The sequence below is a fragment of the Artemia sp. Qi Xiang Cuo genome, chromosome 9 (assembly GCF_049724085.1).
Source record: "Artemia sp. Qi Xiang Cuo chromosome 9, ASM4972408v1, whole genome shotgun sequence".
NCBI lineage: Eukaryota > Metazoa > Arthropoda > Branchiopoda > Anostraca > Artemiidae > Artemia > Artemia sp. Qi Xiang Cuo.
This window is the reverse complement of record NC_142802.1, coordinates 29,057,432-29,071,487: the sequence shown is the minus strand read 5'-3', so window position 1 is coordinate 29,071,487 and position 14,056 is coordinate 29,057,432. Positions and strand designations below refer to the sequence as shown.

The 14,056-nt window shown below is 32.6% G+C and overlaps 1 protein-coding gene across 1 annotated transcript in view; it reads left to right on the top strand.

The window, feature by feature from the left end:
* Tgt (tRNA-guanine transglycosylase) overlaps positions 1–14,056 on the top strand; it is a 128,604-nt gene that overhangs the window by 42,461 nt on the left and 72,087 nt on the right. The window contains exon 4 of the mRNA XM_089093972.1: positions 113–274. Coding sequence (XP_088950098.1) covers positions 113–274 — 162 coding nt within the window. The remainder of the gene's footprint in view (positions 1–112; positions 275–14,056) is intronic.

Below are 14,056 nucleotides of genomic sequence, written 5' to 3'. Positions count from 1 at the left end.
ACAATGTAACATTCTCTGGTGCGGGACTGTTTTTTGGAGTGCTATATGATTTATACTTTTGTTGAAACAAGTTGTTTTAATCTGGCTGCCACCTATTTACTAAAACTTTTAGGACATATAGATGGCTTGACCGCTGTCTTGCAGCAAACAAGAAACCAGATAAGCAAAATTTATTCCCAATTATTCAAGGAGGATTGAATCCAGAATTAAGGAAGCAATGTGTCGAAGAACTATTAAAACGAGAAGTGAATGGCTACGCGATTGGTGGATTAAGGTGAAGTATGATTGATTTCTTTTTTTCTTTCTTTTGTCTTTCTTGTGCAAAGAAGCCGTGGTTCGAATGTCATCACCAAATTAAAGAAGCAGCAAAAAAAAAAAAAAAAAAAAAAAAAAAAAAAAAAAAAAAAACTATCCACTAGTGGTTTATAGTATAATAAAGATACGATAGAAGAGGGACAGACCATGAACAAATTGCAAAAGAAATGATTTTAGTACCAATGGATAGAAAAAAATTGCGCTTATTAACTGATCCAAAATTGGCATTGCTACCTCTAGATGGAATGGGCCAAATTCAGCCCTGAAGTGCACAGGAGGGGGGAAAAGCTAAAAGTTCATTATCCAATCAGGGTCGCAGCGGTAGGTAGCAAGATAGTAAGAGACGATGACGTCCAATACTAAGAAATGTCATAACCCATAACTCCTGAAAATATAACAAATAAAAACGGATGTCTTCTATGGGGCTATTGGGGTTCTAAACAAAAGAAATAAAGGTAAAAATAACCCATCATCTGTATAACAGGAATATTTTCGGAAATTCCTCTTTAGTGTTTGAAGTGGAAAGGGTTATCTCCAAAAAACAATGACATACCTTATTTTTAGCGAGTAATAAAGAAAAATTATCTTTTCTGTGAGTAGCCTACCTAGATTTTCTTTTCTGCGAGTCTCCATCTCTTTTTCTCTTATGACGATATTTTATTTGTACGATGATTTTTTGTCCATCATGTCCATCACTCTTCTTATTTCTGTTCGGTCATGCCAGAAGAGCCGAAGATGAAAATGCAGAAATATTCTTTCTAGCTGGAGGAAATTATCTATCTTCAATCTAGTTCTTTTTTCTTTATTTGTTATTTTACGACTACTTCCAACAAAATATGAGTCTTTGCAGATAACACAATTATTTATGTTTCTGAAGTTATATTTCTGTACAATACTGGGTTGTATTGCAGCGGTAGCTAGTAACCTAGTAAGAGACGATCACGTCCAATACTAAGAAATATAATAACCCGTAACTTCTTAAAATACATTCAGATCAAAACAAGAAGTACACTATTAGAATCGCCTTGTCCGAAATCCCTATGTAGGAAACTCATCGTCCCTTGGCTTGAACAAGAAAGAAATTATGTTGGCTTGAAAATCAAGAAAAGTGGCTGAAACCACGATATTCTGCATATACGGTATCTTTTTTTTTCCTTTCTTTCTTTCTTTTCCTCAAATAGTGGGGTACTTGAACATCGTAGACAGTTGTTTAATAGCTCATTTTAAAAGAAATTGATGTGGTTAAAAACTTTTTTAATTAAAAAATAATTTTTTAAATAAAATCTATTTTTTAAGAAAAACTACATTTTCCTATAACACTGTAGTAGGTTATGTTATTGTAACATCAGAAATTTGTCACCTCTACGTGCTTTTGTAATTAAAAAAAAAAACATTTAAAACAAAATCAGTATTTTTAAAAAGAACTGCATTTTAATATACTCGATAATGAATGTCGTCATAGTTTTATTAGAACTATGACGTAAATAGAAAATATGTTTCAAAAGCATAGATAGCTGTGATGCAATAATCTTTATCGGTGAGAAAGGGATTTTGAATGTAAGTGCAGCCGCTCGAGAGCAACGAGAGAATTTTAAAGTTGCTGTAGGAATTCAGGTACACATTGATTGCCACAGATCTTATACGAACAAGAATGATTTGAGAAATTAGAGTAGCAGAAAGCAAGGTTAGAGCTAGAGAAAATCCCTGAAGAAATATTTCTTCTGACATCCTATTTGAGGGTATTTGATTTCAAAAGCTACTGTTCTTTTTGCTGTACAACAGTTATCCGTGAGACAAAGCATAAGAAAGTACATGTTTGGTATCAGATAAAAAAAAAACAATTCGTGAAACACTGCTTTCTGTCTGCAAAGAAAGAAATGACTTGTGGGGAACACCGTCCATTTGCGCACAAGTACAATGGCAGACCTCCACTGGAATAATAGCTCCCTTAGAATCCAACATGGAAGAAGTTTTAAAAGTAGGAGCAACGATTCTTGATGGTATGATTAACAAGTCAGTAAAAGATAGTTTTCAGAAAGAAATCACAAGCAACCCTCATGAGTGCCAAAAGAGATTGGTCACTAGACATCAAGCACATAGATGCCTAATCTCCCAGAGGTCCTTCGTTGTTGCAAATGGTTCATGCCAGAAAGAGACTGCTTCAAATACGATTTTTGTGCTGCTCCTTTGTTTTATTAGCTGCTCATATAATTTTTTTATTAGCTGCTCAATTATTTACTGGTATCGTAATTGCCAACACTAAAGGAGTCGTCGAGCAACTTATGGTACTTTGGTGTTGCAAAAAAAAAACTGTTTCTATTCCGGGACTTCTCGTATTTCCTCCTATGTTAGACAGATTCTTTCTGTTTTTGCAGTTTAATTTTATTTTACTTTCTTTGCCAATATGTTTTGTTGTTATGTTCTGTTCTTTTGTGTGTTTTTTTTTATTTATTTTATTTATTTTTACTTTTTGCTTTTCATTTATTCCATAATTTGCAATCTTGTGTAGAAGAAGATGAATTTAGTGGCACGTAAATGAACAAAAAGTACAGCTTGTGAATTTCATTTCAAAGTTTTGAAAGAAAAAAAAATCACTCAATTGTATTTTAAAGTTTTATATTTCAAATACAAATTCGAAATTTTTATTATGTGAGCAAATAAGTTTTCTTCTTATAGTGAGTGGAGCAGAAGTTGAAAAATCCTTTTGTTAAGCAAAACACCGATGAACTTGGCGGTTTTTTTCCTTTTGGAAAAAAAGACAAAAGTAGATGAGTAAAAACTTTGAAATTCTATGGAAAGTAATATGCATGAGCCTTCTCCTACCTTATCCGTGAATATGAAGCTACAGCATGGCTTCAAATATTACAACTCGTTATCATAGGCAGCGCAATAGCACTTCCTAAGTAAAGAACGATGTTGGAACAATGTATTATTTATTTATTTCTTTGTTTTTGACCAGGGCACTTTGTATCGAAAGATTTGTCGTAGAAACTTCGAAAAGGGCTCATTCGATAGGAAATTGGAAGGGCTTAAGCCCTTTTCAATAGCCGAAAGTGATTGGAAGACAACTAAGACCCCTTCCACGCCCACCATTTCTCCAAACACATCCAATCAAAAATTTGAGATAGCCATTTTATTCAACGTAGTTGAAAGATCTGGAAAATATGTATTTGAGTATGACAACCTCCCTCCCCACACACACTGAACCCTCAGGGCTCAGTGTGGCTCAGTTTGTAAGTTATGCCCTGGGGGTATATAGGAAAGCATTGTCGTAGGAACTTCAAAAAGGGGTCATTCGATTTGAAATTCAAAGGGCTAGTGCCCTTTTTAATAGTTGAAATGTATTGGGGAGCAACTAACCCCCCTCTCACGCCCACCATTTCCCCAAACACATCCAATCAACAGTTTGAGATAGCCATTTTGTTCAACGTAGTTAAAAGTTCTGGAAATTAGGTCTTTGAGGATGAAAACCCCCCACAGCCCTCAGGGCAAGGGTTGTAAGTTATGCCCTGGGGCATATACGGTTTTTATAGAAAGTGTTATAGTAGAAACTTCAAAAAGGGCTTATTCGATTGGAAATTGAAAGGGCTAGTGCCCTTTTTAATAGTTGAAAGTAATTGTAGGGAAACTAACCCCTCTCTCACGACCACCATTTCCCCAAACACATCCAATCAGTATTTTAAAATAGCTGTTTTGTTCGACGTAGTTGAAAGTTCTGGAAATTAGGTCTTTGAGGATGATAACCCCCTCAGAGCTCTCAGGGCAAGGGTAGTAAGTTATGCCCTGGGGGCATATAAGGTTTTTTTAGAGTGTTCTCGTAGAAACTTCAAAAAAGGCTCATTTGATTGGAAATTGAAAAGGCTAGTGCCCTTTTTAATAGTTGAAAGTGATTGGAGGGAAACTAACCACCCTCTCACGCTTACCATTTCCACAAACACATCCAATCAGTATTTTGAGATAGCCGTTTCGTTCAACGTAGTTGAAAGTTCTGGAAATTATGTCTTTGAGGATGATAACCCCCTCAGAGCCCTCAGGGCAAAGGCTTTAAGTTATGCCCTGGGGACTTATAAAATTTTATAGAAAGCATTGTCGTAGAAACTTCAAAAAGGGCTCATTTGATTGGAAATTGAAAGGGCTAGTGCTCTTTTCAATAGTCAAAAGTGATTGAAGTGCAACTAACCCCCCTCTCACCTCCACCATTTCCCCAAACACATCCAATCAAAAATTTGAGATAGCCATTTTGTTCAACGTAGTTGAAAGTTCCAGAAATTATGTCTTTGACGATGACAAACCCCCTCACCCCTCAGGACAAGGGTTGTAAATTATGGCCTGGGGGCATATAAGGTTCTTATAGATAGCGTTGACATAGAAACTTCAAAAAGAGCTCATTCAATTGTAAATTGAAAGGGCTAGCTCCCTTTTTAATAGTCGAAAGTTTTTGGAGGGCAACTAACTCCCTCTCACGCCCACCATTTCCCCAAACACGTCCAATAAAATTTTGAGATAGCCCTTTTGTTCAACGTACTTAAAAGCTCTGGAAATTGCGTCTTTGAGGATGATAACCCTCCCTTCCCACACCCCTCAGGGCAAGGATTGTAATTTATGCCCTGGAGGCATATAAGGTTTTTTATAGAAAGGATTGTCGTAGAAACTTTAAAAAGAGCTCATTCGATTGAAATATAGTCAAAAGTGATTGGTGGGAAACTAACCCCCCTCTCACGCTCACCATCTTCCCAAACACATTCAATCAAAATTTTGAGATAGTCATTTTGTTCAGAGTAGTTGAAAGTTCTGGAAATTTTTTCTTTGAGGAAGACAAATCCCCCCCACCTCTCAGGGCAAGGGTTGTAAGTTGTGCCCTGGGGAACATAAGGTTTTTATAGAAAGTGTTGTCGTAGAAACTTAAAAAAGGGCTCTTTCGATTGGAAATTGAAAGGGCTAGTGCCCTTTTTAATAGTCGAAAGTGATTGGAGGGGAATTAAACCACCTCTCCCGCCCACCATTTCCCCGAACACATTCAAGCAAAATTTTGTAATTCTGTCAAAAGCGACCGAAGGGCGATTGCCCTCCACCCCCACGCCCATCATTTCCCAAAACACTTCCGATCAACATTTGGATATAGCCATTTTCTTTAACCTAGTTTAAGGGTCTGGAAATTGTGTCATTAAGAATGACAACCCCCCACAGCCCTCAGGTCTAAGGTTGTAAGTTATGCCCTGGGGGTATATTAGGTTATTATAGAAAGTGTTGTCGTAAAAACTTCAAAAATGGCTCATTCCATTGGAAATTGAGAGGGCTATTGTCCTTTTTAATAGTCGAAAGTAATCGGAGGGAGAATCATCTCCCTCCCCCTCCACGCCCATCATTTCCCCAAACATTTAAAATCAGCAATTTGATATGGCCAATTTGTTCACCATAGTTGAAAAGTCTGAAAATTGTATCTTTGAGGATGACTGCCCCCCCCATAGCCCTCAGGACAAGGGTCGTAAGTTATGCCCTTGGGGTTTATAAGGTTGTTATTGAAAGTTTTGTCGTTGAAGCTTCAAAAAGGGCTCATTCGATTGGAAATGGAGAGGACTACCGCGTTTTTTATTAGTCGAAAGTGATCAGAAGGCAAACGTCCCCCCTCAGGCCCATCATTTCCCCAAAGACCTCCAATCAAAATTTGAGATAGCCTTTTTGTTCAAAGTATTTGAAAGATCTGGAAATTATGTCTTTGAGGATAAAAAAATCCCGCCATTCTCCAGGGCAAGGCTAGTAAGTTAAGCTCTTGGGGCATATAAGGTTTTCATAAAAAGCTTGGTCATATAATCTTTGGAGGGGGCTTATTAGGTTGGTAATCAGACGCTCTAGTGCGTTTTTTAAGAGTCAAAGTGATTGGAGGGCAGCTATCCCCCCCCCAAACACACACACGTCGCATTGTCCCAAACCCCGTCTAATAGAAGCGTCGAGATAATTGTTTTTTTCGAAATAGACTAAATATCATACGGTATAGCTTTAGGCGATGAAGAGAACCCGAGATATTAAGGGGTAAGGGTTGTAAGTCACACCCAGGTAACATCTAAAGTCCTAATGGAAGGGATGGTTGTTTAACTTTAGAAGAGGCTGAGTCCTTTTCCCTGAAAAAGACTCGACAATATAAAACGAACAGACTTTAATTAAAAAAAACATTTCCACAAAATAAGGTTTTTAAATAAACACTAAAGAACTCCATTAAACAAAAAATGAACAAAAATAGAATCAAATAATCTACCAATTACACGAACAATTACCACAAATCAGTCAATAAATAAATGAAACCCAAAACAAACAGAAATTAAAATAAATAACAGAGTCAAACTCAAAACGAGCAGAAACTAATGTGACTTGTGTTCTAAGCTCCTATGCTTTCTAAAAGCCAGAATATAATTTGTACTTTACTGAAAAACTTCTTTTAAATGTTTTCATTTTTATAACTTTAAGAAATCAAAAATTAATTAAGACTTTAAAGAATAAATATAAATATATTAAACTGACTATGCACATTTTTTTAGGTAAATTCATTTGAAATTTTATCAGTAAAGTAAAAATTATATTCTGGCTTTTAGAAAGCATAGGGGTTTAGAACCCAGCTCATATAAATTTCTGCTCGTTTTGAGTTTAACTCTGTTATTTATTTTCATTTCTGTTTGTTTTGTTGGGCTTCATTTATTTATTGATACTGATTTGTTAGTAGGAGAGACCTAATGAGTCCTGGACGAAGTGTACCCTATTGCCAGATAAGAAAGTTACTATTTGGTACTTTAAAAGTACTTTTTTCAAGGTCAATCAGAGAACTTGGAAATACTGTGGGGAAATTTCTTCTTTCAGAGTATTCGCTGCCGTATTAATAGGAGGAAAGTTATAGAGTACTATAATTGACCTTCTAAGTTCTTCGTCTAAAGCATCTGAGCGTTGACTAGCTGCGCTTAAATACTTTTTCAATACCTCGATTTCCCTCTTCAACTGTTCATTAGCTCATGCATTTTCTGCCAATTTTTCATTTATGGCAGCTAATTGGCTCTCTAACTGAAGTAACTTTAGTTAGAACTTCCGGAAGCCTTAAGAGATGAATAGTAGCAATTACCTTAAACAAACGACCTCCGTAGATTAAATATTTTTTGCTAATTCTGTTATAACTCTTTTCTTACTTGTAATTCCAAATTTCAATCTTTATTATAAACTTCAATCAAAAGCCTCTATTGCAACCAAAAAGTCATTGCATCATTGCTGAAATTGTTATTTGTGAAATTGTTCACAAATAAGTTCTTTATCGTTATCCAATTAAAGCAGCGGTTATTTCACTTGTTTTTTAGACGATGTTCACCCGATGACCGCTGAATGAAAACTGAGAGCATATTAAATATCGCATTAATTTGCCTTGAAATATCGAAGGACACTAAATTATAAGTATTTTTGCTTCGTAATTAAAAAGCACAATTTTCTAAGCTTTTGCTTAGCGTCTTGGGGCAAGCTACCTTTAATTATAAAAAAAATACAAAAAAATCTATGGTAGCACCTAACAGATTCTTGAATGGCGAGCCTTTTATATGGTTTCTTTCACGGTTTAGAGCAAATGTAATAAAAATATAGAAAAAAGACCGTGGATTTTAGAATTAAAATCGAGTGACGAAACAATTTCGTGCCATGTCAAATTGGAGAAAAAGCCAAGACAGATAGTCTGAATGAGAGGCAAAGCTGACATAAGCCTTCTTCAGAATTGCATAAAAATGATGTAATTTCACTTGTTGATAGATAGTCTATCATTCATCCATCGTAGGGATTCTCCTCCTCGTAACTCTTTATTTCAAGGTAGCGCCAATAATGTTTACTTTAAATGTGTTATTTCAGCCCCTTGGTAACTTCTGTTTAGGTGAACCATCACTTCAGTTTATGGTTTCTTTTTTAATATATTTGGATTTTAGAACGGTATTTTTTCGTGAGTGTTTTCTAGTAGAAAGTACAGCTTGTGAATTTCATTTCAAATTTTCGAACGAAAAAAAAATCACTCAATTGTACTTTAAAGTTTTATATTTCAAATACGAATTCGAAGTTTTTATTATGCGAGCAAATAAGTTGTCTTCTTATAGTGACTTTTCGTCAGTGATAACACGTTATCTGCTTGAAGTAGCAAGCTTCCTGTCAAAGATACCAAAATTTTTTCTTAGAAGTAACAATTATTTCGCTATGATAACATGTTTTCTGGCAGAAGTAGCAAGTTTTCTTTAACACAAACAAATTTTCTCATCAAAGTAACAACGTTTTACCTTAAAACTAACATACTTTTACTTAGATAATAAATTTATCTTAGAAGTAAAAATTTTTAGTCAGTGATAACAAATTTTCTGTTAGAAGTAGCAAGTTATCTTTCAAAGATACCATATTTTTCTTAAAAGTAACAACTTTTTCATCTATGATAACAAGTTTTCTGTCGGAAGTAGCAAATTTTCCTCAACACTAACAAAGTTTCTCCTCAAAGTAACAATTTTTCTTCATTTATAACAAGTTTTCTGTTAGAAGTAGCAAGTTTTCTGTCAAAGAGACCAATTTTTTCTTAGATATAACAATATCTTCGTTTATGATAACAAGTTTTCTGTTAGAAGTAACAATTTTTCTGGCAGAAGTAGCAAGTTTTTTTTAACACTAACAAATTTTCTCATCAAAGTAACTACATTTCTCCTTAAAACTAACATACTTTTACTTAACACTCTCAAATTTAGGCTAGGTTACGCGCGCGCGCGTAACCTAGCTACTTCCGACAGAAAAATTTCACGTAACCGAGAAATTTGAGTGTGTTAAGTAAAAGTTTGTTAGTATTAAAGGGAAAATATTAATACTTCGAAAATAAAATTTGTTAGTGTTAAGGAAATCTTGCTACTTCTGTCAGAAACTTGTTATCACAACCAAAAATTGTTACTTGTAAGAAAAATTTGGTATCATTGACAAGAAAATTTGTTAGTTCTAATAGATAACTTGTTGTTATTAGCGAAAAAATGTTAACTTTTAAGTGCAATTTATTATCATTGACCGTAAGGTTGGAGTTATTAGAAAAAAATTGTTACGGTTAAGAAAATATCTATTACTTCTAAGAAAAATTTAAGTGTTTGAAGTAAACGTTTTTTAGTATTAAGGCAAAGGTTGTTATTCCGATGAGGAAATTTGTTAGTGTTAAGCAACACTTCCTAATTCTGACAGACACCTTGTTATCGTAAACGACAAATTTTTTATTTCTATGAAAAATTTGGTATCTTTGACAAACAACATTCTACTTCTTAGAAAACTTGTAATCACTGACGAAAAATTGTTACTTCTAAGAGAAATTTGATAGTGTTAAGTAAAAGTTTGTTAGTATTAAGGTAAAAGTTGTTACTTCAAGGAGAAAACATTTTCGTGTTAAGGAAAAATTGCTACATCTAACAGAAAACTTGTTATCATAAACGAAGATATTGTTATTTCTAAGAAAAAAATGGTCTCTTTGACGGAAAACTTGCTACTTCTAACAGAAAACTTTTTATAACTGAGGAAAAATTTTTGCTTTTATGAGAAACCTTGTTAGTGTTGAGGAAAACTTGCTACTTCCGAAAGAAAACTTGTTATCATAGACGAAAAAGTTGTTACTTCTATGAAAAATATGGTATCTTTGAAAGTCAACTTGCTACTTCTAACAGAAAATTTGCTATCTCTGACGAAAAAATTTTTACTTCTAAGAGAAATTTATTATCTTTGACGTGAAACTTGGGGTATTAGAAAAAATTTGTTACACTTAGGAAAAACCTATTACTTCTAAGAGAAATTTGATTTGTGTTAAGCAAAAGCCTATTAGCATTAAGGAAAAAGTGGTTACTTCGAAGAGAAAATTTGTTATTGTGTCGGAAAACTTGCTACTTCTGACAGAACACTTGTTATCATGAACGGAAAAAAAATTGTTACTTCTAAGAAAAATTTGGTATCTGACAGAAAACTTGTTATCACTGACGAAAAAATGGTTACTTCTAAGAGAAATTTGATAGTATTAAGTAAAAGTTAGTTAGTATTGAGGAAAAAGTTGTTACTTCAAAGAGAAAATTTGTTAGTGTGAAAGGAAAACCTGCTACTTCTGACTGAAAACTTGCTATCATAAACGAAAAATTATTACTTCTAAGAAAAATTTGATATCTTTGACAGAAAACTGGTTAGTTCTGACAGAAAATTTGTTATCATAATGAAAAAATTTGTTACTTCTAAGAGAAATTTGATAGTTGTAACTAAAACTCTGTTAGTGTTAATGAAAAAATTGTTACTTTGATTAGAAAATTTGTTAGTGATAAGGAAAACTTGCTACTTTTAACAGAAAACTTTTTATCATGAACAGAAAAAAATTATACTTCTAAGAAAAATTTAATAGTTTTAAGTAGACGTTTGTTAGTATAGAGGAAAAAGTTGTTACTTCAAAGAGAAAATTTGTTAGTGTTAAGGAAAACTTGGTACTTCTGACAGAAAACTTGTTATCATAGACGAAAAAGTTGTTACTTCTAAGAAAAATATGGTATGTTTGAAAGAAAACTTGCTACTTCTAACAGAAAATTTGTTATCACTGACGAAAAAATTGTTACTTCTAAGAGAAATTTATTATCTTTGACACTTGAAACTTGGGGTATTAGAAAAAATTGTGTTACAGTTAAGAAAAATCGATTACTTCTAAGAGAAGTGTGATAGTGTTAAGCAATAGCCTATTAGTATTAAGGAAAAAGTGGTTACTTTGAAGAGAAAATTTGTTAGTGTGACGGAAAACTTGCTACTTCTGAAAGAACACTTGTTGTCATAAACGGAAAAAAATGTTACTTCTAAGAAAAATTTGGTATCTGACAGAAAACTTGTTATCACTGACGAAAAATAGTTACTTCTAAGAGAAATTTGATTTTATTAAGTAAAAGTTTGTTAGTGTTGGGGAAAAAGTTGTTACTTCGAAGAGAAAATTTGTTAGTGTGAAAGGAAAACTTGCTACTTCTGACAGAAAACTTACTATCATAAACGAAAAATTATTACTTCTAAGAAAAATTTTGTATCTTTGACAGAAAACTGGTTAGTTCTGACAGAAATTTTGTTATCATAATGAAAAAATTTGTTACTTCTAAGAGAAATTTTATAGTTGTAACTAAAACTCTGTTAGTGTTAAGGAAAAAATTGTTACTCTGATGAGAAAATTTGTTAGTGTTTAGGAAAACTTGCTACTTTTGACAGAAAACTTTTTATCATGAACGGAAAAAAATTATACTTCTAAGAAAAATTTGATAGTTTTAAGTAGAAGTTTGTTAGTATTGAGGAAAAAGTTGTTACTTCGAAGAGAAAATTTGTTAGTGTTAAGGAAAAATTGCTACTTCTGACAGAAAACTTGTTATCATAGACGAAAAAGTTGTTACTTCTAAGAAAAATATGGTATCTTTGAAAGAAAACTTGCTACTTCTAACAGAAAATTTGTTATCACTGACGAAAAAATTTTTACTTCTAAGAGAAATTTATTATATTGGACTTAAAACTTGGGGGTATTGGAAAAAATTTGTTACAGTTAAGAAAAACCTATTACTTCTAAGAGAAATTTGATAGTTTAAAGTAGAAGCCTATTAGTGCTAAGGAAAAAGTGGTTACTTCGAAGAGAAAATTTGTTAGTGTGACGGAAAATTTGCTACTTCCGACAGAACACTTGTTATCATAAACGAAAAAATATTGTTTTTTCTAAGAAAAATTTTGTGTCTTTGACAGAAAACTTGTTGTCACTGACGAAAAAATAGTTACTGCTAAGAGAAATTTGATAGTATTAAGTAAAAGTTTGTTAGTATTGAGGAAAAAGTTGTTACTTCGAAGAGAAAATTTGTTAGTGTGAAAGGAAAACTTGCTATGTCTGACAGAAAACTTGCTATCATAAACGAGAAATTGTTACTAAGACAAATTAGGTATCTTTGACAGAAAACATGTTAGTTCTGACAGAAAATTTATTATCATAATGAAAAAATTTGTTACTTCTAAGAGAAATTTGATAGTTGTAACTAAAACTCTGTTAGTGTTGAGGAAATTTTTTTTACTTTGATGAGAAAATTTGTTATTGTTATGGAAAACTTGCTGCTTTTGACAGAAAACTTTTTGCCAGGATCGGGAAAAATTATACTTCTAAGAAAAATTTGATAGTTTTAAGTAGAAGTTTTTAGTACTGAGGAAAAATTTGTTACTTCGAAGAGAAAATTTGTTAGTGTTAAGGAAAACTTGCTATTTCTGAGAAAAAGGTGTTATTATAAACGAAAAAATTGTTACTTCTAAGAAAAATCTGGTATCTTTGGCAGAAAACTTGCTACTTCTTACAGAAAACTTGGTATCACTGACGAAAAATTGTTACTTCTAAGAGGAATTTGATAGTGCTAAGTAAAAGTTCGTTAGTATCATGGACAAAGTTGTTACATCGAGGAGAAAATTTTTTAAAGTTAAGGAAAAATTGCTACTTCTAACAGAAAACTTTTTATCATGAACGGAAAAAAATTTCATTTCTAAGAAAAATTTTTTATCCTTGACATGGAACTTGCTACTTCTAACAGAAAACATGTTATAACTGACGAAAAATTGTTACTTTGATGAGAAACTTTGTTAATGTTGAGGAAAACTAGCTACTTCCGACAGAAAACTTGTTATCATAGACGAAAAAGTTGTTGCTTCTAAGAAAAATATGGTATCTTTGAAAGAAAACTTGCTTCTTCTAAAAGAAAATTTGTTATCACTGACGAAAAAATTGTTACTTTTAAGAAAAATTCATTATCTTTGACGTAAAACTTGGGGGTATTAAAAAAAATGTTACAGTTAAGAAAAACCCATTACTTCTAAGAGAAATTTGATAGTGTTAAGTAAAAGCCTATTAGTATTAAGGAAAAGTGGTTACTTCGAAGAGAAAATTTGTTAGTGTGACGGAAAACTTGCTACTTCTGACAGAACACTTGTTATCATAAACGAAAAAAAAATTTTACTTCTAAGAAAAATTTGGTATCTTTGACAAAAAACTTGTTATCACTGACAAAAAAATGGTTACTTCTAAGAGAAATTTGATAGTGGTAAGTAGAAGTTTGTTAGTATTGAGGAAAAAGTTGTTACTTCGAAGAGAAAATTTGTTAGTATGAAAGGAAAACTTGCTATCATAAACGAAAAATTGTTACTTCTAAGAAAAATTTTGTATCTTTGACAGAAAACTGATTAGTTCTGACAGAAAATTTGTTATCATAATGAAAAAATTTGTTACTTCTAAGAGAAATTTGATAGTTGTAACTAAAACTCTGTTAGTGTTAAGGAAAAAATTGTTACTCTGATGAGAAAATTTGTTAGTGTTTAGGAAAACTTGCTACTTCTAATGGATAACTTGTTGTTATTGGCGAAAGAATTGTTTCTTTGAAGGGAAATTTATTATCATGGACGGAAAGTTTGGTTTTATTAGAAAAATATGTTACTGTTAAGAAAATACCTGTTACTTCTACGAGAAATTTGTAGGTGTTAAGTAAAAGTTTTCTAGTATTATGGAAAATTTTGTTACTCCGATGAGGAAATTTTTTCGTGTAGAGGAAATATCGCTACTTCTGGCAGAAAACTTGTTGTCATAACAAAAAAATCCTTACTTCTAAGGAAAATTTGGTAACATTGACAGAAAAATTATTACTTCGATCAGATAACTTGTTATCAGTGAAAAAAATATTTCTTTGAGGAGAAATTTATT